The sequence below is a fragment of the Atta colombica genome, unplaced genomic scaffold (genome assembly GCF_001594045.1).
Source record: "Atta colombica isolate Treedump-2 unplaced genomic scaffold, Acol1.0 scaffold9, whole genome shotgun sequence".
NCBI lineage: Eukaryota > Metazoa > Arthropoda > Insecta > Hymenoptera > Formicidae > Atta > Atta colombica.
Window position 1 is genome coordinate 1,311,832 of NW_017259583.1, and position 26,307 is coordinate 1,338,138.

Genomic DNA, 26,307 nt, shown 5'->3' on the forward strand with positions numbered 1-26,307 from the left:
ACGATAAGTATTCTAAAGATCTCTTTGTAACATTTTATAATAAGACAAAAAGTCTAATACAAAAATGCCAAGGCTAATTTCCTCTGATACTTTATATAATTTTTTTGATAATAACAAAATTTAATCCCTTCACTCATCATTTTACTATCTCTGAATAAAATTCTAGCCCTGTCATTCGTAATTTTCAAATTCTTTCCATTTTGTGTGTGTGAAACTATCATAGCGTTTTTGTTTGAAACTTTTTGTCTTAAAGTGTTACAAAGAATCTGTCTTAAAAATATTTATTTACACTTTTGTGACACCCTGTATATATAGTAACATATATTTAACATAATATATATTTATACGTAAGATAGCTTTGCGACTTTCGCGCCGCGAGGACTTCATCTCATCGTTCTCAAATCGTAAAACAGACACATCCAATAGACTGCCACACTGTACGAGCATATGTATTTCTGGCGAATTTTAATAGTTTGTTTATTCTCACAAGTCAGATACAGATTGGGCCGGATACGTATCTTCGCGAAAAGCCTTCTGGTACATCGCGAGATGAGACGCGCGAGGCCACCAGCTGCAAACAGAGCCGTCTGATGGGACAAGCGGAACAACATAGTGCATTAATTAACGTTATCTATTATTACTTTGCATAATGGAAGCTATGAGCGTTTCCCGTAACGATCTGCCGACATTGAGGACCAAACTTCTTCCGGAGGAATGAACGATTGTTGATCGAGCCATTGATCGAGCTTCTCATTATCATCCCTCTCTTTCTCTCATATCTATACATCCTGCCGCGCCGGCCATTATTTCCATTATCTCTTTATTACCTGGATTCGGCCATACGGAACATCCACTAGATGAATCTGCCTAATTACTTAGATAGCGCTTGATATTTAATTAGGCCATTAACGAGCCAGTTTCATTGCGCCGAGAAACCCATGAGGTTCTTTTCTGACTCGGTTGAATAGATTTCCTTCTTTCTCTCTGATCGAATAAAAAAATTACGTACGCGCGCGACGTACAGATTTCATTCGCGTTTTACTGTAAGTTACCACGTAACTACGATTTAAACCGTGCAAACGGTTGTTCTGAATAAATAGATGGACTACGCAAGGCACAATGCGTAGTCCATGTTATATCCGCACGTTCCCGATTTCGACAGAATCGAGAGAGACTACGCAGCCTTTTCATGCCTCGCTGATAATTTCCGGAGTAGTAATAGACCGAACAACCTGTCAGGAATACTATACAGACAGGAGCGCGTGCGTTTGGCGAAGCATGTGGGGCGAATATCAATTAAGTAGTACATTTGACAGACGCGTGTGTGTTCGTGAAAACGCGCGAATAGATTGAACCTCTTTCGCAAAAGTCCCTCTGAGAATGGAAAAGAATTTCTCGCAATAAAAGACTTAATTAGGCTTCCGTGCGAATTCGATCATTTCACTTATCCTTTTCCCATTCTCTATCTTTTTTTTTTTTAATTAAGAGAAATGATCCTATTTTCTCAAGCCGCATTCATAACCCATTCTTATGATCAGTTATCTTCAGATCGTCTTAAGTAATGTCTTAAGATGTTCATACGATTCTTTTATTGGTTCATTTTAAGATTTGTTTTTTAAAATAGTCTAAATACAAGAACTGATGATGAATATCGCCTATAATTGGCTTACATCTTAAAACTGTACTTAAGACAATCTCAAATATAAAAAATCAAAGATCAATTATTAACTGGACTTACTCAAGGAATACACAAAAGTCAACAAAAAATTAAAATGACTTTATTTTGAACAATAAATAACAAGAAGAGGCTACAAGCCAAATTTTTATGTATTTCAAATTCTTAGAACATACGTTTCGACCTTATTATTAGATCATCCAGTGTAAAGAAATTAAACGCAAATTTGACAAAATTATAATAATAAAACGGTTAAAATTTTTTTTTATTCTTATTATCAATAAACAGTTCATTTTATAGCTAGAAATTATTACTTTGACTTTCATAACATCAAAATAAAATTATTTATATTAGGTGTAGTAAAAAGAAATCCATTATTTTTGCATGAAATTGAATGGAAAAATAATGGATTTCTTTTTACTACACCTAATATTTTCTCTTGACTTGGTTCAAAATAAAGTTATTTATGTTTTCTCTTGATTTATTCCTTAAGTAATGCTTAAATTATTTCGTGAATTTGTATACAGTGAAAACAAAAAGTATTCGTACAAGGAAATTTGTTGAAAATAAATATTAATTAGCAATTTTATACATGAGTACATTCTGTTCTAATATAAATAAACGAGCTTCGCATGTATTCCTGATTTTAGATGCTAAATTTCTCGTCTGTTTATTTTAGAATTTTTAAGCATTCAAACAATACAATTTTTAATTTTCGCTTATTTTTCAGGTGTATTTTGTATAGTTAATACATATCATTTTGGTATATAATTTTAAGAAACATACAGTCTATTTTATTCTTTAACAAATTGTTAATTATTCAACAAGAAATGATCGTTAATTAAATGTCGAATTGATGTTAAAATCATCAAATTTCATCGATTCAATGATTCATTTCTCACTGAATAATATTTACTTTTTAAAAATAAAGTTTTTTTAAAAAATATTTTCTTTGTAAATACTTTTTGTACTCACTGTACGTACTTATATTACTTACTTAATTCTGTAAACCGCGAGCCAAAATTAAGTCTTGAAATGTAATGAACAGAACTAGAATCGTAATATTACATATTAAATTGACAAACAATTTAATAATTTTAATAAGCATCTTATGAGAATATTAATATTTTATAATTTTATGCTATAATAAGAATCTTTAAAAATTAAATAATTTATTGTAAAAAATATATTATCTCAACCTGGATTTTCTCTCTCTTGCTTTTTTTTCTTTTGTAATGATATAAAACCTAACGAGTTTATACTATTGCTTTTTTCGTGGACGCGATACAACCACTTTATTGCCCGGAAATTATCAGGAAAAAAATTCTTGTCTAGGCGTTCTCTCGACGCATAATTTTCCGAGTGTCGTTAAAGCCCGAGCAAGGAAAATCAATTTAGATCGACGACTTTGTGAACAGCAACCGGATAATCAAATTAGTAAATACGAAAGGAGAGAATGTGTCTCCTCTTTTTCACTTGCTTTGTGTTTTCTCGTTTCGTTGCACATCTTGTATTTTTTCTTCGATCTTTCTCTTTTTTCTTTTCTTTATTTTTTTCTTCTTTTTTCTTTTTATAGTCGCATACGGCCAAATGCTTGAACGATGACGACGCTACTTTCTCCTTCGTAACTATTTTCCGTGATCGATGCTTATGTACCATAAGCAGAATGTTAAATCCTTCTATCGGTTCTAAACCAGTGAGTTACGTCGCTATTAGAGATAGGATCAACTTTAATGCTTGTATAATATGTGTGAATCTCTCAATTCAATATCTATAGATATCACTTAAGTGGAGTACCTTTTAAGCGAATGCGTTTTACTCAAAAGTAAGGCAATCAAATACATATAGCATCTAATACTGAGAATAACAGAACACATTTAATGTATTAAAGACTTTCATGAGCATTTTGAAACATGACTTGGTCTCTTTTCTGTTCTTGCACTAGATTGCACTAGAACTCTCTTTCTCGCTTTCGACAAATATCAAATATATATCTATTTCACTTTAAGTTCCAAAAATGTACATTCACATGATATTTCCATCTAAATAACTTTACTGATTTAACTGGTTCAGCCACAGAAAACAACTCAAAAGCTGAAGAAGAGAATCAAAACAATAGAAAAAACAAAAACGAATTTTTTACGAAAATTTCTATATTTATTTTGATATAAATAAAAAAATAAAAGAAGAAGATCATTTTAATAATGTTTAAATTTGTGACATTTTCTTCAACCAACAATGGCTGTGTTTCAAATTTACTGCCAACACTGAAAATGCTATAATTTACGTTACATGCACTATAGATTTTCAGTCCTGGCAGTTAATTCTGGAATACAATCAATGTATCCCCAAAGTATAACACTTTCTACTTAAAAACTAACTGTGATTTTTATACAGAAATATATAATTTAATTATAACATAAAATCACCAAATAATAATAAATTATTCTTTGTAATGTTTATAAAAATTTACGCTTTTATCACAATTCTCTATAAAGTGTAGTGTTGAATATTGTAAATAGAGAAACTGATCGCAGTCTATTATGTGTTACAAATCGATAAATATAGTAAAGCTTACAATGAAAGATATAGACGTACGACTTATATGCGCTTGTCCAAAGATTAACTGAAGATAATTGATAATAAAATCAGAAAGAAGGAAACATTGAGAACGAAGCTCTTATTTTATTTTATCAATGGAATGTGACTGATATAAATTGTATGATTTGCGATAAACAAAAGACTATAAAATTGTATACATTACTGTAGCAGTTTTAGTTTTTGAAAAGTTTCACTGCATGAAACAAGATGATGCGAGTTCCACTTGTTTATACTTTCGCCGTGTTGTGCTTTGTTTCTGGCAGCATTGGTAAGATTCTTAAGACACTTCATCCTAAGAATATCCCAAATTGTCCCATATTGACAAAGCGATCTCATGGATATCCCATCCGGGATATCCAAAGAAAATATCATATAAAACATCATAAGATATCCTAAAGAAAATAGGTAAAATAGGGCAATAGAAGTCAGGCGCGGTAATTGTTGCGTAAAACAAATAATGTGGATACAATATAAAAGTCTTTATTAAATAACCTTACATATTTCGGCTCATTTTTAAGCCATCTTCAGCGACAAATTAATTTTATAATTACAATACCTACGAACTAATTCATTCCAGTATTGTAAGATATCCTATTAATATCTTAAAATATCTTACCATATTCAAATCCTTCCATCACATAATACAATTCTCCAAATGTCCTAAGGATGTCCAGAATATAGCAAAGGTCAATTGGAGAGTGTCTGAATTAAAAGAGAAATAAGGAATTAGAGAGGTAAGGAATATGTCATAGTTATTTTGGACACAAACGATACGACGTACTGCATACCAATTAAGATATATCTCATATGAAATTTACAAAGATTTTTATTATACTAAATGTTATACTGTATTCGAAACATTACCCGGTGTTCCCATGTATCATCTTATCCTTGTTTAACATAGATGAATAACAAGAACAAAAGAGGTACTCGGATAATATTTCCGAATGTAGCCTAAGAATATATAAATTACAAGATCTGACATTTATTATTTCCAATTAATCTTTAATTTCATTATATAATAATGGGATAATAATATATATATATATTTCTCGCTTCCGTATATTCTAAAACATTTCCCTTTTATTTTAGATAACACATATTTTAATCACACACACACACGCGCGCGCGCGCGCGCGCGCACACACACACACACACACACACACACACACACACACACACACATACACACATACACACACACATGTACATATACTTGTGATATCTCATGGAATTCCTTGGACATCTCTAGGATAAAGTGTGCTGTGACGTGGGATGATATCAGTGAAGAATAAAAAAGCCCGTCAGAGCCTACATTGTTCGGATGCACAGAAAACTCTTTATTTTCTTGAATATAACAAAATGAATAAAATAAACGTTTCGATCCTTCAATTCGGATTCTTATCAATATTATAATATTCGTGTTCTTATCCTGGGATGAGTTAATTTTCGGTCTAATAAATTTTCACACAGTGAAAATTTACATTCACATTACACGATAATGTAGCAAAGTATAAACATATAATTAATGGCAAGCTGTCAATAATAGATTTTGTAACAGTTAAAATCCTATTTTTGAAAATAGATTTCTTGGAAATATGTGAGTTTATGAAACACATTAATTGTGTATATACCTACTTTTCAAATCATTAAGAGAAAAAAAATTTATTTTTTGTCAAAGTGAATTTTAGTGCTTAAATATTTTAAAACAAATTCATATATATATTTATATTTATTTATTTCTTAATCTATTCTCTTAATTGATTTATTCTCGGTTCAATACGAATTATAATTGTCTATTTTTTAGATTTATAAAAATTTAGATAGTCGTCTAACAAACAATTATTTCTTGAATAAAAATAACAAAGATATCTTATCTTATGAACATGTCTAAAAGCTATAACACTCAAAAGAACATGAGGCAGTAACACGTAGGCAATAAGACAATCAGCCAATTATAATAGAGATATAATACATAAGGTAACAGCAAATTAAAAAAAATTTATTTATTTACGTTTAACTACTGAAGTTTTTTATGTCATATTAAAATTTATTGAAAAGTTACAATATATTTTAAAATATATTGTTGTTTGTATACACATTTTCTTTAAATCTCTATCTCTATCTCTAATAAAAATATAACAATGTAATATTCAGTGATCTTGAAAGATAAAAAATTAATCACTTGATTAATATCATTGATCTGAAAGATAAAGAATTAATTGATCGCTTGATTAATATTGTGTGATAAATTAGGTTTACATTGATAAGAGTAATTAAAAGTGAGTATAACTTCAAACTTTAATTTTTTATTGAAACATATAATATAGATAATACTATGTTTCCTTAACTTCCTTTTATCCGAATAAGGTATTTTTGGAATACGTTTATCAAATATATTTTCTTCTTCCTTAAACTCTCTAGAACGTAGTGGCATGGATTAGGCTTAAATTTTAAGCATTCGCTGCATATTTTTATTCGTTGCGAGTAAAAGTTTGCCGAATTTTGATGCAAGTAAACGTCAAAGTACTCAACCGTTGCATTTCTAACTTTTACCATAGTGATGCGGGAACGTTTATTTTACGATTTCTTTTAAAACTTTGCAAATTTACCTAGGCCTTCGCTTGACAAATATGTGCCGTTTCAGCTACTCGTCTTCGCGACTTTCGAATCATTGACAATTGAATCGATTAACAGCTGAGATGCTTCATTGTGAAGATCGGTGCGAAAAATTAATATGATTTCCAATCTAATATATCGCAAATATTATACCATGTATTTAAATCATGAGAAAATTATCCTCTACAGTTTATGTACGTTTTCTTGAAAGATGACTAATACATATTGTACTATTATCCCTTAATTTTGAATCTTTTTTTAAATGAAAAATTATGAAAGAAAAAAAATAAAAAATGTTGACATAATTATTTATTTACCTTTATTAATAATTAAAAATTTTCTGACAAAAGGAAAAAAAGGGTTCGGTCATGGAGAACAAGAATGGAATTATGTTCAAGTGCGCCCCAACGCTAATATGTTCTGGTGGCTTTATTATACCACGGCAAAGGTTAATTCGTGTTACAACAAACCGTTACTCATCTGGTTGCAAGGTGGACCAGGCGGATCCTCAACGAGTTATGGAAATTTCGAAGAATTAGGTCCCCTCGATGTGAACTTAAATCCGAGGAATTATACTTGGGTATTAAATTATGTGAAAGTAGAATAGATTTTCAAAATCAAATACTACAATATTAAGTAGTGTGCGTAATTAATAATAAAATATTTAATTGTTGAGAAAAATTTATTAAAATGTTGGTTTATTGGCGATTTGTAACAAAAGAGAAAGCAATTTTACATACAAGCAAAAATGTGTAAGTATGGTATGAAGATATAAAAATTGGTTTATAAATTTACTTAAATAAATTTATAGATTAAATAATTGGAATTATTACTGGAACAAATAAATTTATAAATTTATAATTTAATGGATAACGTATATATATATATATATATAGAGAGAGAGAGAGATTCAAATGATAGAAATTATTTTGTAATCAAAGGGGGGCTACGAGTCGCAACTAGAATGTTGGAAATCAATCTAATATTCAATGATTAAATTAGAAGTATATAAAGACATATAAAAACGTAACTATATATTTCAACTCCTATTAGGTCATCCTCAGTGTACAATTTTATAAAACTAAACAAACTTGCGATTTAATCATTGACATAGATATAACAGTTCTATCACATTTAATTTCTATTCGAAATTTTTAGTATTCCTCCTCGAATGTTTTATATCCATATTCTTAATGTTGTTTTTCCTTCTGCTTCGATTGTTACAGATAATGCAATTCAAATTCACCCATTGCAATTTCAAAATTAAAAGCATTTTCAGTATCTAGATTAAAATAACCATTAATTAATATTATATAATTCGACTATATTGTCGATGATTAAATCGCAAATTTGTTTAGTTTTACAAAATTGTACACTGAGGATGACCCGATAGAGGTTGAAACGTATGGTTGTTTTTATATATATTTATGTACTTCTAATTTAATCATTAAATATTAAATTGATTTCAATACTTGTCATCTAGTTGCAACTCTTTGATTACAAAATAATTTTTAGTGGATAACATTGTCGATGTATAATTTATTTATAGGTCAAGAATTATAATGTTCTCTTCATCGACAATCCTGTTGGTACCGGATACAGTTACGTTAAAAGCAAATCGGCATACACAAGGACAAACACGCAGATCGCAAAGGACCTCGTGGAATGTATGCGAGGATTTTATAAGGAATTACCGGAATTCAAAGCTGTTCCGACGTATATCACAACTGAATCGTATGGCGGAAAAATGGGCGCGGAATTTGCGTTACTCTGGTATCGAGTAAGAAATATAAACATGCTAATTAAAAAAAAATAATAAAAAGAAAGAATTTGGTTCTATTAAAAGAAACAGCGATATTAAAATTTAAAAAAATGTGACAAAAAGAAATTCTTATTAATTATAAAATCAATTCTTCTTTAAAACGAACTGCAGTTTTTTTTCTACGATGCATTATCAGATCGTCAAAAATTATATAAAAAGTTTAAATTAATGATAATAAGAAAAACATTCTGCACATGCAAAGTCATAATATTTATATGTACATGGTCATCTAATAATTTAGAAAATTATAGATGATGTCTACACAAATGATAGTAACGATAATGACATCGTAACAATTTACTATGATGAAATATGATGAAATAAACTTATGTTTCTTGTAAAAGACTGTGAAATTCACAAATATATATGAGTATAATATGAGTGTTCTGCAGGCTCAGAAAGCGGGCACCATCAAGAGTAATCTAAAAGGAATCGCACTCGGAGACTCTTGGATCTCTCCTATCGATTCCGTAATGACATGGGCACCATTTTTGCTCAACACAGTAAGTAGGATTATTTATCGTCATTAATTGTAATATCCGTATGAGCTCATTTATTTATTAACGAAATAGATCTATTTGATAATTAAATAAAAAACAATTAAATAAAAAAGCTATTGCCATAAATAATATCATCGAGGAAATGTAATACACAACAGACAATAATCAGTTTTCAAGATCCAAGATCAACTTCTTTCCTCGTCGTTCTTTTTTATCGATGCTAATTAACCATACAAAAAGTTTCCTGTTTTATTTATTTAAAGCAAATTTATATAAAACTTTTCGAAAACTATCGTATAATTCGCAGGGTATGGTGGACACAGAAGGTTTCAAAAAAGTTGATGCTGCAGCACAAAAAGTAAAGAACAATGTCGAGCTTGGCAATTGGAGAAGTGCAACTCAAGAATGGTCTAATACAGAAATGGTCATTTTAGAGAAGACTGACAATATTGATTTTTATAATATTCTTACAAAGCAGCCTCCGTTGCGGTTTTTCAATTATCAAAAATTTTTTAAAAACAAATCTGGTACATAATATCATTATATTATTTTATAAAATTATATTAAATAACGAAATTTTAATTCCATTTTTAATATTAATATAAAAAACACTCAACATTTATATAAGATAAGTTATAAGATTCCTTTTATCGGAATATCATTATTATTATGTGTCACTGTGCATTTTTTTCTTTGTAATTGCAGTCATGTATCTAAATCTCAATGCAGGTGAGGCTTTCTCACTCGAAAATTTGATGAACGGTCCAGTAAAGAAAGCGCTCGGTATCAAATTCGTTCACGGCAGTCAATCCTCTGACGTTTTTGAATACTTAGCAGAAGATTTTATGAAACCTGTTACTCACATAGGTACCTGTCAAGTATATTGACAGAATGTCATTGTAGCGAAAGCGAAAGAAAGAAATTGATGTTGATTGATGGAGATAGTTATTTCCAAGTAACAAATGTAAAAGTTAGACAATTTGTAAGCATAAAAGAAATTGTTGAAGCAGTTTTAATAAATGTGTAAAATAAAACAATATTTATATTACAATATATTGCATAAATATATAAATTAATTGACTGCTACATTCTAATACATTCGCTTTAAATCAAATTAATTTATGATGTAAAGAATTACTCCACATAATTAGAATTTATAATATATTCTAATTACTAATATAAATGTAAATATAATTATTTTAGTGGAAGCATTATTGAATGAAACCGACTTGAACGTATTTGTCTACAATGGACAAATGGATTTGATTGTTGATACACTAGGTAAGTTGTTATTATACTAGGAAAAAGATTTAGTGCCTTCAGCAAAATTTAGTTAAGGGATTTTTAATAGCAACAAAATATCTTGTTTATATAACAAAAGTTTAGTTGCTTTTACAAAATAATTTTTCTACTTTGTAAATAATAAAAATATTTTTGTATACTAATTAAACAATACTAATTAACAATTTAGTTTATATAAAATTATAATTTTGTTTAGTACATTTGTTTAACCAAAAATTTTTGTTGTTACAGAAAATTTTAATTCACAAAACATTTTTCTTACTATATTTTATTTTCTGACGCATTTTTTATTAAACTTTCCTATTCTTTAAACTTTTAATAAACATTTTAATAGCACAGTATATTATTAATAATATTAATTAAAAGAAATTTGTTCTATCATTTATTATTATTCCTGCGATAATATTTTGATATTAATATTTTAGAAGTAAAATCATTCAATAGCTTTAAATATTTTTTTTTTGCGTTTTAATAACATTTACGTTAAAAACTATTTAAGCTTTAAACTGATTCAAAAGACATCATTAATTTTCATTTTGTAATTGATATGACAACATAAATTCTTGTGTATGTGTTTTTAATATCTTTTATTTTATACGTATTTTTTTTATAAAATCGTCAGTTTTTTGATTAAATAATTAGTATTATCTTTAACTATCACCATCCAATTCATATTACATGTTACTACGACCTATTACACCATTTTTATACTATTTTAACATTATATAAGTTTTATCATACATCATATATTGTTTCAGAGCATCCGTACATTCCATTTAAAAACGAAGGAAGAGATTATTTTGAAAAATATTTCAGACAAAAGTTGTTGAGGATTAAGTAACGCATTATATACAATTACATATGCGATTGACTTTGGGTGGCGACGTGAAGATAATGTCGAGATCGATTTGAATTTTTTAAATAAAAATCTATATCTTTTATTATATATTTTTGTAGTTCATGGTGTTTTCGAAACACTAATTACAAAACTCTTTTTAATTGAGATTTTCTTGAGTTATGAAATTTCGAAGTTTCAGTACTGTCGGCATTAGCATTACTCAAGATTTACCGCGTGGAAGTCGCACGATCGGATTTACATCTCTTTTCAAGGTACTTGATTAAAGTCTCCTTAATCGCATATGCCCATGTAATATATTATTTGATCCTCAACGTTTGTCTAAAACATTTTTCAAAATAATCACTTTCCTCGCTTTTAAATGGGGTGCATGATCTGAAACACCCGGTATACTAGATGTTTAAAATAAAATCTTACACACACACACACACACACACACACACACACACACACACACACAATTTTTATCTCGAAAACATTTTAGAGAAAAATATTTCATACGAAAAGTTTTGTAATTTCAAAAAGGACATGAGATGATATCATTGATTTGAGTTTGGAGATTGTCAAGGTCACATAGAATTTTTTGAATGAGAATTTTTCTTTAGTTTTTATTGCATATTCTCGTAGCTTACCTTAGAAACTTTTCAAAACATTGTAATAAAATTTTATTAAATATTTTTCGAGTTACAATTTAAAAAGTATTATACCGCCGGCATTTATAGCATTATCTAAGGTATCCGATCGACGGCTAAAACCTTTTGAATGTTGTTCAGAGTTATAACATTTGTTAAGATCAAGATCATTGTTTCTTTAATTCTTGTTTCTTAATTCTTGTTTTTACGTTATTAAAAATGAAAATTAAAAAAACGTTTTTCACCTTGATCTTGGTCTTGACAAATTTTATCCAAGTCTGATTCTGAACAACATTCAAGAAGTTTTTTAGTCATCGATCGGACATCTTGGATAATGCTAATATCGGCGGTATTAAAACTTTTAAACAGTATAACTCAAAAAGTATTTAATAAGTAATTAAAATATTTTATTATAGTGTTTTGAAAAGCTTTGAGGTAAGCTACAAGAATATATAAGAAAAATGGGAAATCTCATTCTATATGACCTTGCTCTGACCTTGACAACGCTATCCAAGTTCAAATTAATGATATCATCTCATGTTTCCCTCGAAATTACAAAATTTTTAAATGTTTAATTTTCTAAAATATTTGGTTTTCGAAATAAAAATTTATAACGCTTTTAATCACCCGGTATATATTTTAGGTACTCTTCACTGGGTCGAAAAACTGAAATGGAAAAACGCCGACACCTGGAAAAATTCAAATAGGAATTCGTTCGTCTTTAAATCCATCGTTGAGGGCTATTTGAAGGTTCAAGACAACTTCAGGATGTATTGGGTCAACAGAGCCGGACATATGGTACGCATATACAAGGCACTTTCTCTGTTCCCCCTTAGCTTTCATATTTATAAGCCGCAAGCGATAGCCCCGAGATTAATTTACTACAAGAAAAATCCTAGATCCATACGCAATGTTCATTTTACATCCGCCAATTTGAATGTAAGATGATGTTACACTGTCGATTTTATTGCTTCCGTAACTTATGTAAAGAAGGTTACAGATGTTTTTAGTTATGAACATTATTATAGTTAAAGTAATACAATTAAAATATTCATAATCCAAATATTTTAACGAATATTATTAATATTTTTCAAAATTATTTTAAATTATATTTATCGATTAATAATTTGGCAATATTCATATATATACATTTTACTTAAATGTAATACGTCTGAATGACATCTGTTTAAAAACAGGTACCGAAGGACAATCCGATAGCCCAGGAGAAAATACTACAGGATTTGACGAGCAATGCATATACAGCTCATCGCTATGAAGAAAAGAGAAATGAATAATTGATCTGATGTTTTCATTTTATACTTAAATGTAATTGATAGAATTCTATTCAGGCCTTTCAATAAAATTTTTTAATTTAAAAATTTTTAAAGAGTGATAATGGCTATGAGAGCTGAACATAGAATGCGTGTAATAAATTTATTCAACACAATACATTAATAGACGTTTCAATTCTAATATGGATTCTTCTCAATATCGTAAAACATTCATTAGAATATAACTAGATAATATGATCAATTAAAATAAAACGAAATAAGAAAATGAATTCTGTGACATACAGTCGTGTCTTGTGAAACGTAGACATGAAGAAATAATTGATAAATTGATAAATTAATAAAATTTTTAAGAAAGAGAAGAAGTTAATAATTATATGTTTATTCATTCATTTAGAAATTCCGATCACATTATCATAATCAAAAGTTAAATTAAGTATATATTTATAGAATCTATATATTATATGAGTTTTACATTTTAATATAGTCATTCTTACTTGATTTACATATTCAATTAATTTATCACTGTATATAACTTGTTAAATTAAAAAAAGCTCCAAGGCAAAGAGGAGTATAAACGTTATTAAATGATGTTTGATTGACATGGATCGAAAAATCGTTCTTGTGAGAAAGTTGAAAACAACTTTCGGTTTGACTTCTGCTCTCTTTTCTTTTTTTCTTAACACTCTGTGCGAGCCTTTGCATCGATTGTAAGAAAGGATCAACTAAGAGGAAAAGACCGTTCCGAGAAATCGTTTGGTCTCGATATAATTATCGCAACACTGTTTATATATTGGCGCAGTTACTGCCAGCGTGGGTGTTGAAACAGCATGTGTGTAAACAGCAATAAAACACATAGTGCGGTCCCGGATAGGTAATCTCCTCCCCACGAAAGCGTAAACGGGAGTTCCCTGGAAAACCACCGATGGGCGGGGTTGAACCAACCTCTAGATTCCCCCAGTGTTAAATTAAACAAATCTCCTTCGTTAGGGCAACTGGATGCAACGGAGTCTTCGGTGAGTTCGCGCCCTGATCAACAGGGTGCTCCGCGTCCTCTCCCTCGATTACACCAGTGCAACATTACATCTGCGACCTTATTCCTCCCGCAAGAATATACAGTGAAATTCAACGGTGCTTTTCAGTTTTCATCGCGAGAAAGGAAAAAACGGTGAGAACGTGATGTAATTTCAATTTCACGGCTCATTGAGTGCATCACGCCAGAACATCCTGACCGTTTCCATTGCCGACAAAGAAAGGATAACACAGATCGAAGCACAGAATAATATTAAAAGTCTCTTAACATTTTGACGACTTGCAAACGACGCGGTTTTCGTTCTTCGAGGAAGACCTTCGAGGAAGTATTCTCGATGCAACAAAGCAGTTGTCCTCAGGTTCATGGTCTCTTCGCAGATGCGAAGGATCAAGCGTGCGATCTGCGTGCTCGGTGTCAAGAATACTGGTACATCTTTCCGATTAACAAAATGTTCCCCATAAAACGTGCGTACGGATTCACTAGCCTGGTCCCGGAGGTGCTGCGTGCCGACATCGCCTGGCCAGCCTTCAATCAAGCGTCCTGGCCAATCTTGGCGAGACCGCTGATCGGCTATAAGATCGCGCCGCATCATGAAAAGCCACCGTACTCCTATATCGCTCTGATCGCGATGGCGATCAACTCGTCGCCGAAGCGAAGGCTGACGCTTGCCGGCATCTACAAGTTCATCATGGACAGGTTCCCCTACTACAGGGAGAACCGGCAAGGTTGGCAGAACAGCATACGACACAACCTTAGCCTGAATGATTGCTTCGTGAAGGTACCGCGAGACCGGACGAGTACGGACGATGGCGAAGGTCATACAGTCGGAAAGGGAAGTTACTGGACCTTGGACCCGTCCGCCAGCGAAATGTTCGAGCACGGCAATTACAGGCGCAGGAGAACAAGACGACAGAGGGTACTCGCTCATGATAGAAGATCGGAAGGATTATCGGTACAGAGAATTAAGCTTTAGTCTTGTGCAAAAGAGGATCCTGCGTAATATTACTTCTTGACTCTTTGAGACACGATGGTCTTCCTTCGTGTCATATAGTCTTTCAACATCTGAAGCTAGTCTTCTGGAATGAATCATGTTTATATACATAGATATTCGGGCTAGGATGCAACTTTATGGAACATTTCTGATAACACTACTGAAGCGCGGTTTTGATATGATTGCAGATATCAACCAAATTCTTATCCAATTCGACGAAACTTCAAGAAGAACAACAAGAAATCACTGAAACAAATGAACAAAATGTCATGACGAAGGATACCGAAATCGAACGTATAGATTCTCCGGGACGTATCACCAAAACGACGATGTTCAGTATCGACAACATCCTACGGAAATCCACACGAGAGTCGCAATTATAGTTTTATGTATTATCGAAATATTATATAATATAACATCAATGGAACATCTTGGCATCGAGCAACAATGTTAAATAAGAAGATTCGTTTTGAAACTGGAAATCAAATTTTCTTATATTATATGTGCATTCACGAATTATAACTAGTTCTATTTATTGTGAAATGTTTTTTTTATTTTAGCATAAAGAATACACGACATTATACTGGAAGTTGGGGACTAATATACGTGTTTTATATAATTTCTTCCACTCGCGCTAATCCAGCGAACTATTAATATAAACTACTACTACATAACATAGATATAAATTTATTAAAGTCTGACCGAAACTACATTTTAATCTCCGGTTAAAATCGAAAATGAATATTCAATTGTCATTCAATTGTCGAAAACAAAACTGAAATCGAAACTTAGATAAGTCTTACTAAAAAAAAAAAAAACAAAAAAGAGAAAGAAGCTAATAAAATCACATTTCTTCGGCCAGAATTGAAATGGACTTTTTGATTAATTTTACAGAAATAGTATGATTTTCAGAAAGAAATCATATGACAAATTTATTTACTCTTTAAAAAACATATTTTATTAAAATATCTAACTATAATAATAACTATAATAATATAATAATATTGCAAAAAAATCAAATCACAATTATAATAACTGTGTGTGATTTGATTTCTTTAAAAGTTGAGAATTATTAAGATCACATCAAAGTTTATATTCAATCGTCTTATGCTTAATCAACGAGTTAATAATTAAAATCGAATAGTTGTTTTTTGAACGCTTACCGGCGCATTGCAACTTGTACAGTTTATTCACCGAAATTTTCTCTTAATTTCAGTCAAAACCGAAATCAAATCGAAACCCTGATCTTTGATCGAAACTGACCGAAATCGAAACTTCGATCGGACTCTAAAATTTATGTATATGTTATGTAGCAGTTATGTCTATATTTGTTGAGAAAGTGAAAAGCTCAATGAAGAGATTTTGCTAATACTTTTGAAATTTTCACAAGTATATTTTCTTTAGAAGTATAAATTTAAAGGTTTGTGAATTATTAGTGCGCTCTTTGTCCTGACAAAGTGAATGACAAGATTCACGAAGTGTTGATTATTTAGTAATTAAACACGGTGATAACTTGCGAACCTTTTGACACTTTTGAAGATTTTGCATTTCGGATAACTAAAGAGAAAACAAGAAGAATCAATTAGTTAAAGTTTTCAAAAAATTCTCATAATTGACCAAAAGATCAGCATCATTTTTTTTATATGTATAATTCGTGAGATAAAATTAAATTATAATAAAAAAATATATTAAAAATATATTAAATATGTTTCATTGTTTAATTATACTTTACATCATTTCTTTATAAACAAAATCCTAAAAGCAGATTTTTAGATACACTCTAATTTATCAAGTATTTGGTATCTACAATTGAACGCGACTTTCTCCTCACCTTTTAACAATGTATTTTGATTAAAATAATTTATCGCTGACACTTTGATTGTAATTAATTGTTATCAATCTAAAAATTAATCAGAATATTTTGGAAAAAGAAACGCGTTAATGTTTTCACATATATATTTAAAATTTATAATAATTTAAATTATATTAGAATTAGATTGTTTCTCATTTTTAAATGAAATATTTTATATTTATTGGGTTATCCGGAAAGTTCGTGCCGCAAAAGATTTAAATTTAATAAATGTATACTAAAATTTAAATCTTCTGCGTTTCAATTTTCCTTCAAAATCGGCACGAACTTTCCGGATAATTCAATACAACGAAATAAGATTCAATAAATAGATGAAATAAGATACAACAATAAAATAAGAAATATTTTATGTTAAAATTTATAAAGATAAATATTATATATTCGAAAACTTGAAAACTTAAAGATATATCTGTATTGATTAGAATTACCGTTTGTGGATGTGTTATCTCCTGTAGATGTGTTACGCGTCGAAAATATCTATGGCTATATAATTCTACGTATTTTGTGCACATAGAGGCGCCAGTAGACGGATTCCACGTCTACCTACATTTATTCTCATTTCCGGACAATCAGGACCGGGGAGGACTTCAGTCACTCCAGAGTGTTCCAGACTCTGGACTTGGGCTTCTCTTTGGTAGTATACCATACAGAACTATATGAAAAATCTGAAAGAATTCTAAATATTTATATCGTTATATCAATTCCGACAGGATTAAGATATATGTTTGGAGGAATGACAGAAGAAGATTTCAGAAAAATTTAGTACTGAAGAAATAATGTATTAATAATTTATTAATAATTAATTCTTAATTTTCCTCTCTTGACTCATAAATAGTGTAGAATGCGAATTCAATGTGATGAGAGATATTTATATTTAAAAATAAAGAGGAACTGGAAGAGATAATTGTAAATAAACAACGAAAATAGAAAACACGGAAGTCATAAGAGAAAAAAGACAAATATTTATATCAAAAACACTAATTTTTCAATTGATATAGTTTAATGATAAATATTATCAGCATTACTGATAAATGTTATCAGCATTAATGGTTATCTGGTTGTGGCATAGATGATAACATAGATGCTTTCCATTTGGTGACCAGTCGACACAAATATCGTTTAATATATTTGTTATTAATTGAATGCCGAGAAAAATAAAATATGCCATATGTGTGTCGATTTGTGTCACTAAATTTAAAACATTCTCAATTGTTCTCAATAAAGTTTACTTGTTTGTTGAAGTACGTGTACTTGTGTTATATTCAACATGGCAACTGGCGATGATAGACGTGTCGCTCTAATAACAGGTATCTCCGGGCAGGTAATTATTTTATTTTTTAAATTTAATTTTAATTAATCTTAATGTTGTCATAAAATATATTGACTCAATGAAATGTATAATTTTCAAATTGAAACTGCAGTATTAAATTTTAATGAAGAAAATATCAATTTAATCTCTAATGATCATTTTTATTAATGTAGATTAACTACTTTAATTTAATTAATTCTTTTTTTCTAATCCTTAAAACTAAATGAGGATAAAAAGTAAATCAAATTGAAATTAAAGTAAATCTACATTGGCAAAAATGTTATTATACGTAAACATTTTAATTGCCTTGTGCTCGCTATGAAACTTCATGACAACATAGATTTATACTGTCTTCAATCTTCTGCTATTGTAGGATGGCTCCTACCTGGCAGAATTCTTATTGGAAAAAGGATATGATGTGCATGGCATTATCAGGCGGGCCAGTTCATTTAACACTGCACGTATTCAGCATCTTTATGAGGATCCAAAATGTCATCGACAAGGCAAAATGAAGCTGCATTATGGTGACATGACAGATTCCAGTAGTTTAATCAAAGTTATTAGCGCGATACAACCGACAGAAATTTATAATCTCGCAGCACAAAGTCATGTTATGGTGTGTATTTTATTTGTATATAAACAACGAAAATAGAAAGCAAGGAAGGCATAAGAGAAAAAAGATAAATATTTATATCAAAAACAATATGATAATATAGTTTAAACTGATATAGTTTAATAAAAAGATAAATATTATCAACATTATTGATAAACATTCATCAGCATTATTATATTAATATCAGCATGTATATGTATATGATTCATACTTATACAGGGTGTCCCAGAATGATCCCCAAATATTTCGTGTGCTGGTAGAGCGAACTAAACTGAGTCCAAAGTCCTCTCCTATTTTGCAGTAGTTAATAAGATGTTAAAAATCGCTGAATACTGGTTTTTAATAATTTTTTATCCAAGTATTATCAACTTCAAAAAACGGCAAGAGACAAAAATTATTTATTTTTTCTCATAGAGTTTTAAGAATTTTTTCAGAATTTTTTATCAACTTTTTAGTACAGTACTTTTCTTATTGGCAACTATTTTTCCAAATGAAAAAATGCGGTACTAAAAAATTCTTAAAAAATTCTCAGAAGTCTATAAAAAGAAAATAAACAATTTTTGTCTGTTGCTGTTTTTCTGTAAAATATTTGAGTAAAAAATTATTGAAAATCAATATTCGGCGATTTTTAATAATTAATGTCTTGTTAACTATTGCGAAAATTGCAAAATGATAAAAGACTTTTCAACTGAGTTTAGTCCGCTTTACCTGCGCACAAAATATTTGGCAATCATTCTGAAACACCCTGTATTAATCAATATCAATACGTATTTATATTAAATAAATTAAAAATGTATTATTTTATATTGCAATAGGTAAGCTTTGAAGTAAGCGAATATACTGCAGAAGTAGACGCAGTAGGAACAGTAAGAATATTGGACGCGATACGTACATGCGGCTTAGAAAAATCTGTGAAATTTTATCATGCATCAACATCCGAACTTTACGGCAAAGTACTGGAAGTTCCACAAACTGAAAAGACACCATTTTATCCACGCTCTCCATATGGTAATTGAGAGAAAAAGATATACTTTTACATTAAATTATCTTTATATTAAGCTTTTATCTATATTAAATAATTTTATATATTTTTTTTCTCATATATCATATTTTTTCTTTTAGCTTGTGCAAAATTATATAGCTTCTGGATAGTCGTAAATTACAGAGAAGCATATAATATGTTTGCATGCAACGGTATATTATTCAATCACGAAAGTCCGCGAAGAGGAGAGAATTTTGTTACAAGAAAGGTGACGAGATCTATAGCAAAAATACATTTAGGTCTACAGGATGTACTTGAATTAGGAAATTTAGATGCAAAACGAGATTGGGGCCATGCGAAAGATTATGTAGAAGTAAGTAATATTTCATGATTATTACATTATTACGTTATTCATAACTTTTATAGATTAATTAAATATTAGTTCAAGTTTCTTGACATAAACTGCCATGTACAATATGCAGGCAATGTGGTTGATGCTCCAACAAGCACAACCGGATGATTATGTCATAGCGACAGGAGAAACACATAGCGTGAGAGAATTTGTAGAGGTGGCATTCCAATATGTAGGTCGTACAATTAAATGGCAAGGCGAAGGTGTGAATGAAACGGGACAAGATGCACAAACCGGTCAAGTATTAGTTCGCATAAATCCGAAATTCTTCCGTCCAACTGAAGTGGTAAGATATCTGAAATGTAGAGAAATGAAAGATAAATTTTATAATATATTATATATTATATATATTATAATATTATATATTATATATTATAATTTTAATTTATATTTATAATTGTTTTTTTCCTATTCGACAGGATGTACTTCTGGGTGATGCATCAAAAGCAAGAAACAAATTCGGATGGAAACCAACAGTTACATTTAAGGTAATTTTTTGTACATCTAAAAAATGCAAGTAATTCTCAAAAATATAATATTCTATATGTTTCCAAATATCATACATTATATTCATATTGCAGGAACTTGTAAAGGATATGATGGATTCTGACTTAGAATTAATGTCAAAAAATCCAAACGCTTAACATTATTGCATTGGAATTGTGATACAATCAGACGCATTTATCATTTTGTTTATGAAGCGACAGTATTTAAAATCTTATCTACACTGTAAATATATAAATATTTTTAAAATGTTTTTGAAATTCTTTAGAGAGTAAATGAGATTTTTATGTGTAATTTAGTAACATAATAATGTTATACAGATAATCGAGAGTGATGCCCCGTTTTGTGAATTGCAGGATGCAAGTTTAAGTGACCAATCTATATTAATATTTTTATTTGCGTTGCTAAATTTTTATAATTTTATTCTAAAACAACTCGTTTTCTTTCGCTCTCATCTTAATCCAGCAAATGAAAATGGATTGAAATGAATTGAAATGGATTCAGATTTTCAGAAATATTGATTCACGAATGTTAAAATAAATGCTTTTCAATCCTGAATGCATTTTTATTCATTTATAGAAATTGCATGGAGCATATTTCTATGCCTTTCAATTTAAAAATAATATTAGCTTTTTCTGTGCACAACACATTAATACTGTTCAATTCAAAATTTTAAAATGCAGTTTTTCAATTCAATTGCATCCAATTGAATCCAATTAAATTTAAAAAACAGTATCGGTTATTTAAAATACGCATTCGGATAGAAAAAATTTCAATCCATTCTTTTTGCTTTTTTCAAACAAAACATTCGTTACATTTAAGTGACGATTTTCTAAGAAAGTGACATATTCTGCAATTGTTATATATTTTTTACTATTCTGAATTGAATTAATCTTTAAGTTAATGAAAAAAAGAGTCGGACTGTAAGCAACATATTTTACCGTGGTATAACAGACCGGGTATATTAAGGCTATAGAAAGATAGAAGGAAGAAAGTTTTAAGTTTCGTTTATAATTCAAGTAACGTTATTTCAATCCGGCCTTAGTATATTATCCTGAAATCTATTCTCTCATCTTGCAATTGCAATTTTGAATAACAAAAGTTCAGCTTATTCGATCAATTCGATCTCCTCTCAATCTTTCCTTTTTTTTCTTCGCCATTTCCTTTCCCTTCCACCCTACTGTATCTCGGTGTTTCTTCTCTTTCTCACTCCCGTTCGCGAGATTGTAAACAATTCGAACGTATATTATAAAGGTTTATATTATAATATATTATTGATTCTAAATATTTAATAGAACGATAATGAAGTATTAAAACCACTGAACTTTTTTTTAACTAAAATTTCTAATCTGAGAATCAGAAATATATATGTAAAATATTCAACAAAAAATTACACAAAAAGTTTATTCAGATTGATACTGTTCTCAAATCCTTTGAAAAATCCAAGACTTGATTATTATACATACAAGAATTCGAGTTAATTTGTAACGAGAAAGAGATTCATCGTTATAAATTAATAATCTCGTAGGAGGATTGTTGAAAAGTCTAATAATCCCAAGATGTAAAGTATTCTTGAATGTGTTGAATATTACTAATTTATTAAAGAAGAAAAGGAGAATACAGTAGAAGCTATGGTTTTATATCTGAATAAAATAAAAAAACATAATCTTTTACGCTAATAAAAATATGCATATAAAAAATCATGTATACATAATATCTTATTTATTCAATTATTTATTTAATAAGTAAAAATAAATATTGTAAATATTTAATAATTGTTTATAAATCATTTTATATGCAGCTAGTAATTATCTAACTAATTTCATGCTGATGTTTATTGGACTCTGACTTTTCTATTCTGAAATCCTTGCGCGATCGAATTATTCTATTTTAAAATCTCCCGCTCTCATTTCCCACTTTTATTCGATATATATTCGATATGTATATTTGACTTCAATCAGAAAGTACAGTCAGAAGTACATTGTATTTATATAAATTTATGTATGCATTATACGTTATATCATCATCGTATGAGTGATTTAAGCTAATTTTAATGAACTGTCACAATTAGGCTCGATTGCACCAACATTATTTTAAATTGAGCTTAAAAATCTTCTCTTTCTTTTCGATAAAAAGATAGAAGGAAGAAAATTTTAAGCTTCGTTTATAATTAAAGTAACGTTATTTCAATCCGGCCTTAGTATATTATCCTGAAATCTATTCTCTCATCTTGCAATTGCAATTTTGAATAACAAAAGTTCAGCTTATTCGATCAATTCGATCTCCTCTCAATCTTTCCTTTTTTTCTTCACCATTTCCTTTCCCTTCCACCCTACTGTATCTCGGTATCTCTTCTCTTTCTCTCTCATTCCCGTTCGCGAGATTGTAAACAATTCGAACGCGCGCGGAGGAAGGCTCAGAAGTCAAGAAGAATGCGACTGACGTGGACTGAAGGGAGGTATGCGCTTTGCCTGCTAATCTTGCAAATAAGACTGACGAATTCGCGGACATCCTGGCGATTGAATGCCGCTGACAAGGTTGTGAAGACGACCGACTTCGTGAGCGCAGTGGAAGACGATCCGATCTTCGACATCCTCTCGGGCAGCGTGGTCATCGGCAACGGTCAGACCTGGAGTAGGACCGCGACGTCCGAGAAGCACGAGAAAGTGCAGCTATACTGTCAGGAATGCAAAGGTTTCGCCAGCCAGGAGAGGTAAGGAACCAGACGTACAATTACTTTGCCCAGGTTCGCACTACTAGGTTATAAAATTATAGCTTGTGCTCTCGGTTTTTTTCTTTCGTTTTTCTTCCTTTCCATTGCATTATGCTATCACATTTATTATAAATTTGTAATATGTTACTCAGCAAACGAGAATGGATTGAAATTTTTTTCTATCTGAATGTGTATTTAAATAGCGGATACTTTTTTTGAATTTAATTGAATTCAATTGGATTCAATTAGATTCAATTGGAGTAATTGGATTGAAAAACTGCATTTCCTATTCAAAATTTTGATCAGTATTCACAGGAAAAGCTAATATTATTTTTAGATTGAAAGGTATAGAGATATGCTCCATGCAATTCCTAAATGAATAAAAATGCATTTAGGATTGAAAAGCATTTCATTTTAACATTCGTGAATCAATATTTCTGAAAATCTGAATCCATTCCAATTCATTTCAATCCATTCTCGTTTGCTAGATAGACACTTTCATAAGCTAACAAAACAAAAAGTAGTAAGTATGACTTAATTATTTAAATAAAAAAGCCAGAATTGCATAGTCTTTCTGCAACTAAGTTTGTATCATATTACAGTCTACCTGCATGCGTTTTATTTTTTTTTTCTGTTTCTATCATATACACAGTGATACCATTTATATGACATAATTTTCTTTTTCTTTCTGTAGTTAGCGTTTTGTGTGTGGCTTGCTGTTCATTCAGTGTTAACAGCCCTAACTTTGGTCCCCTTGGCAGACGACTTTCGTCATACGTGTTGAAGGATACGCAAAATATCAGCGAGTCCTTCCCGCTGTCCTCGCAAGTGTCGAATGAGCAGATGACGTGCGCCTCTGGTCAGCAATGCGACAACATAATATTGGACTGTGGCAAGCCAGTGAATTTTACTTACTACGATAATCTAATTGGCGTGGCCAACAGAAACAAGCATCCATTGGTACCAGAACCTAATGTAGCACTCATGTTCAAGAAGAATGGAGGCAAAACTATCGATGTCGACATTGATTTGCTCGAGAGACGCTTGAAGAAAGCAAAGCGAGAGGTATATATTTCAAAGCATTTAGTGTATAGTAGCACTAGATATCAGTGTAAGAAGCATACACTATAATTAAATACTATATTATGAAATTGCCAAAGATTCCAGCGTTTTCATTTTTCAGTGAAGCAAAAAAAACAAACTCTTATTGTAATCATAACACTTATATTTTTTAGATAAACTATTTTTTTATACACTTTTTGACATATATCATATATAATGAAGGTTTTATATAACTTTTAATTTTTCTTTAAATAAATTTTTCTTTCATTCTAGAAACCAAAATCTGTCCAACTGTATAATCAGATAGGAAATTTCTGGCGCATAAAAGGTGATGCACAAAGATCAATTGAATGCTTTCGCAGAGCACTTGCTGTATCACCACATAATGCAGAAGTGCTCTTGAATTTGGCTAGAGTATTGCTGGTACAACATTATTTGGATGATGCAACGTATTTAGCTAGACGATCTTTAGAATTGCAACCACCAGATCGCAATGCGTGGGAGCAATATCTTACACTTGGTCAAATATTCAAGGTATAGGGATAATAATTTGCGATTTAGTGATGTAAAATATATTCACTGAAATTCCAATAGCTGAATATTCTTAATAAACATATCCACAAAATATTTTATTATAATAAAGATTACAACTCTTTTCTCTGATGGTTTCAATAAATATTTATATGAGTAAAATAAATGAATGAAAGGAAATGTATGAATAAGTGATGATTATTCATTGAAATATATATATATATATATATATATATATATAAAATATGACAATATAAAATGTAATGTTAGATATATTTTCATTTTACAGGCATATGGACATTTTCAAGAAGCAGCTGTACACTTACGTCATGCATTGGAATTAAAACCAGATCTCTCTGATGCTGCCGATGCATTAAAAGAGGTCGAGTCACTGCCGCTCGCAAGTATGCATGTGTATACATTGCTGATCATTGTCGGTTTGGTACGTAAACTAATGAAACAAATATACAAATTATCTATTCTTTATGGGTATCAACAATTAAATAAAGTTTAATATTTTTTGCATCTGTTTTTTAAATAAGGTTTTATCTAAACAATTTTACGAAAAAACAGAACTTTTTTTCTTCTATGAATAACTTCAGCAAAAATTGTTAATGATATGATGACTTGTTATCATAGGTGCTAGGTGTACTCTTCGTTGTATTGACCAGTGTAGAATGTGATGATGTTTCAACTCTAGTCAGTGGACAGCTTCAGCGCCCAGTACAACGACATTTCAGTCGTGCTATGGCTATGCGCAGCTTGCGGCTTAATGTTGCACGCAATAAACGTTGTTGATGGTAATGATAATGATGATGACTCATTATTGACAAATCAGTCGTTCGTACATGTGATAGAATAACTTCTCATGCCATGACGACTTATCTCCCTGCAAAGTATTATTTATAACATGACGCAATAATTCTTGGGCTGCACTAATTGTTTATTATATATCTCTGGAGAAAAATATATATGAGGAAATATACAAAAA

General features: G+C 30.2%; 4 protein-coding genes across 4 annotated transcripts; all 4 read left to right on the top strand.

The window, feature by feature from the left end:
- Positions 1 to 4,449: 4,449 nt before the first annotated feature.
- On the top strand, positions 4,450 to 13,658 carry LOC108693314 (retinoid-inducible serine carboxypeptidase-like). Its single transcript, XM_018202194.1, has 9 exons — positions 4,450 to 4,544; positions 7,246 to 7,475; positions 8,445 to 8,675; positions 9,110 to 9,220; positions 9,525 to 9,744; positions 9,923 to 10,084; positions 10,421 to 10,498; positions 12,651 to 12,805; positions 13,204 to 13,658. Exons 1-9 carry the CDS (start codon positions 4,484 to 4,486, stop codon positions 13,300 to 13,302), a joined length of 1,347 nt encoding a protein of 448 aa, XP_018057683.1. The 5' UTR covers positions 4,450 to 4,483; the 3' UTR covers positions 13,303 to 13,658.
- A 1,005-nt stretch (positions 13,659 to 14,663) lies between these two features.
- On the top strand, positions 14,664 to 16,117 carry LOC108693372 (forkhead box protein C2-A-like). The gene is made up of 2 exons (XM_018202265.1): positions 14,664 to 15,281; positions 15,509 to 16,117. The coding sequence occupies exons 1-2, from the start codon at positions 14,664 to 14,666 to the stop codon at positions 15,701 to 15,703; spliced, it is 813 nt and encodes a 270-aa protein (XP_018057754.1). The 3' UTR covers positions 15,704 to 16,117.
- A 1,645-nt stretch (positions 16,118 to 17,762) lies between these two features.
- Positions 17,763 to 21,470, top strand: LOC108693351 (GDP-mannose 4,6 dehydratase). The gene is made up of 9 exons (XM_018202245.1): positions 17,763 to 17,824; positions 18,433 to 18,511; positions 18,873 to 19,115; positions 19,928 to 20,120; positions 20,235 to 20,467; positions 20,577 to 20,792; positions 20,926 to 20,994; positions 21,088 to 21,235; positions 21,331 to 21,470. The coding sequence occupies exons 2-8, from the start codon at positions 18,458 to 18,460 to the stop codon at positions 21,148 to 21,150; spliced, it is 1,071 nt and encodes a 356-aa protein (XP_018057734.1). The 5' UTR covers positions 17,763 to 17,824; positions 18,433 to 18,457; the 3' UTR covers positions 21,151 to 21,235; positions 21,331 to 21,470.
- Positions 21,471 to 23,309: 1,839 nt separating this feature from the next.
- On the top strand, positions 23,310 to 26,307 carry LOC108693339. The gene is made up of 5 exons (XM_018202232.1): positions 23,310 to 23,723; positions 24,485 to 24,788; positions 25,059 to 25,319; positions 25,606 to 25,758; positions 25,956 to 26,307. The coding sequence occupies exons 1-5, from the start codon at positions 23,443 to 23,445 to the stop codon at positions 26,112 to 26,114; spliced, it is 1,158 nt and encodes a 385-aa protein (XP_018057721.1). The 5' UTR covers positions 23,310 to 23,442; the 3' UTR covers positions 26,115 to 26,307.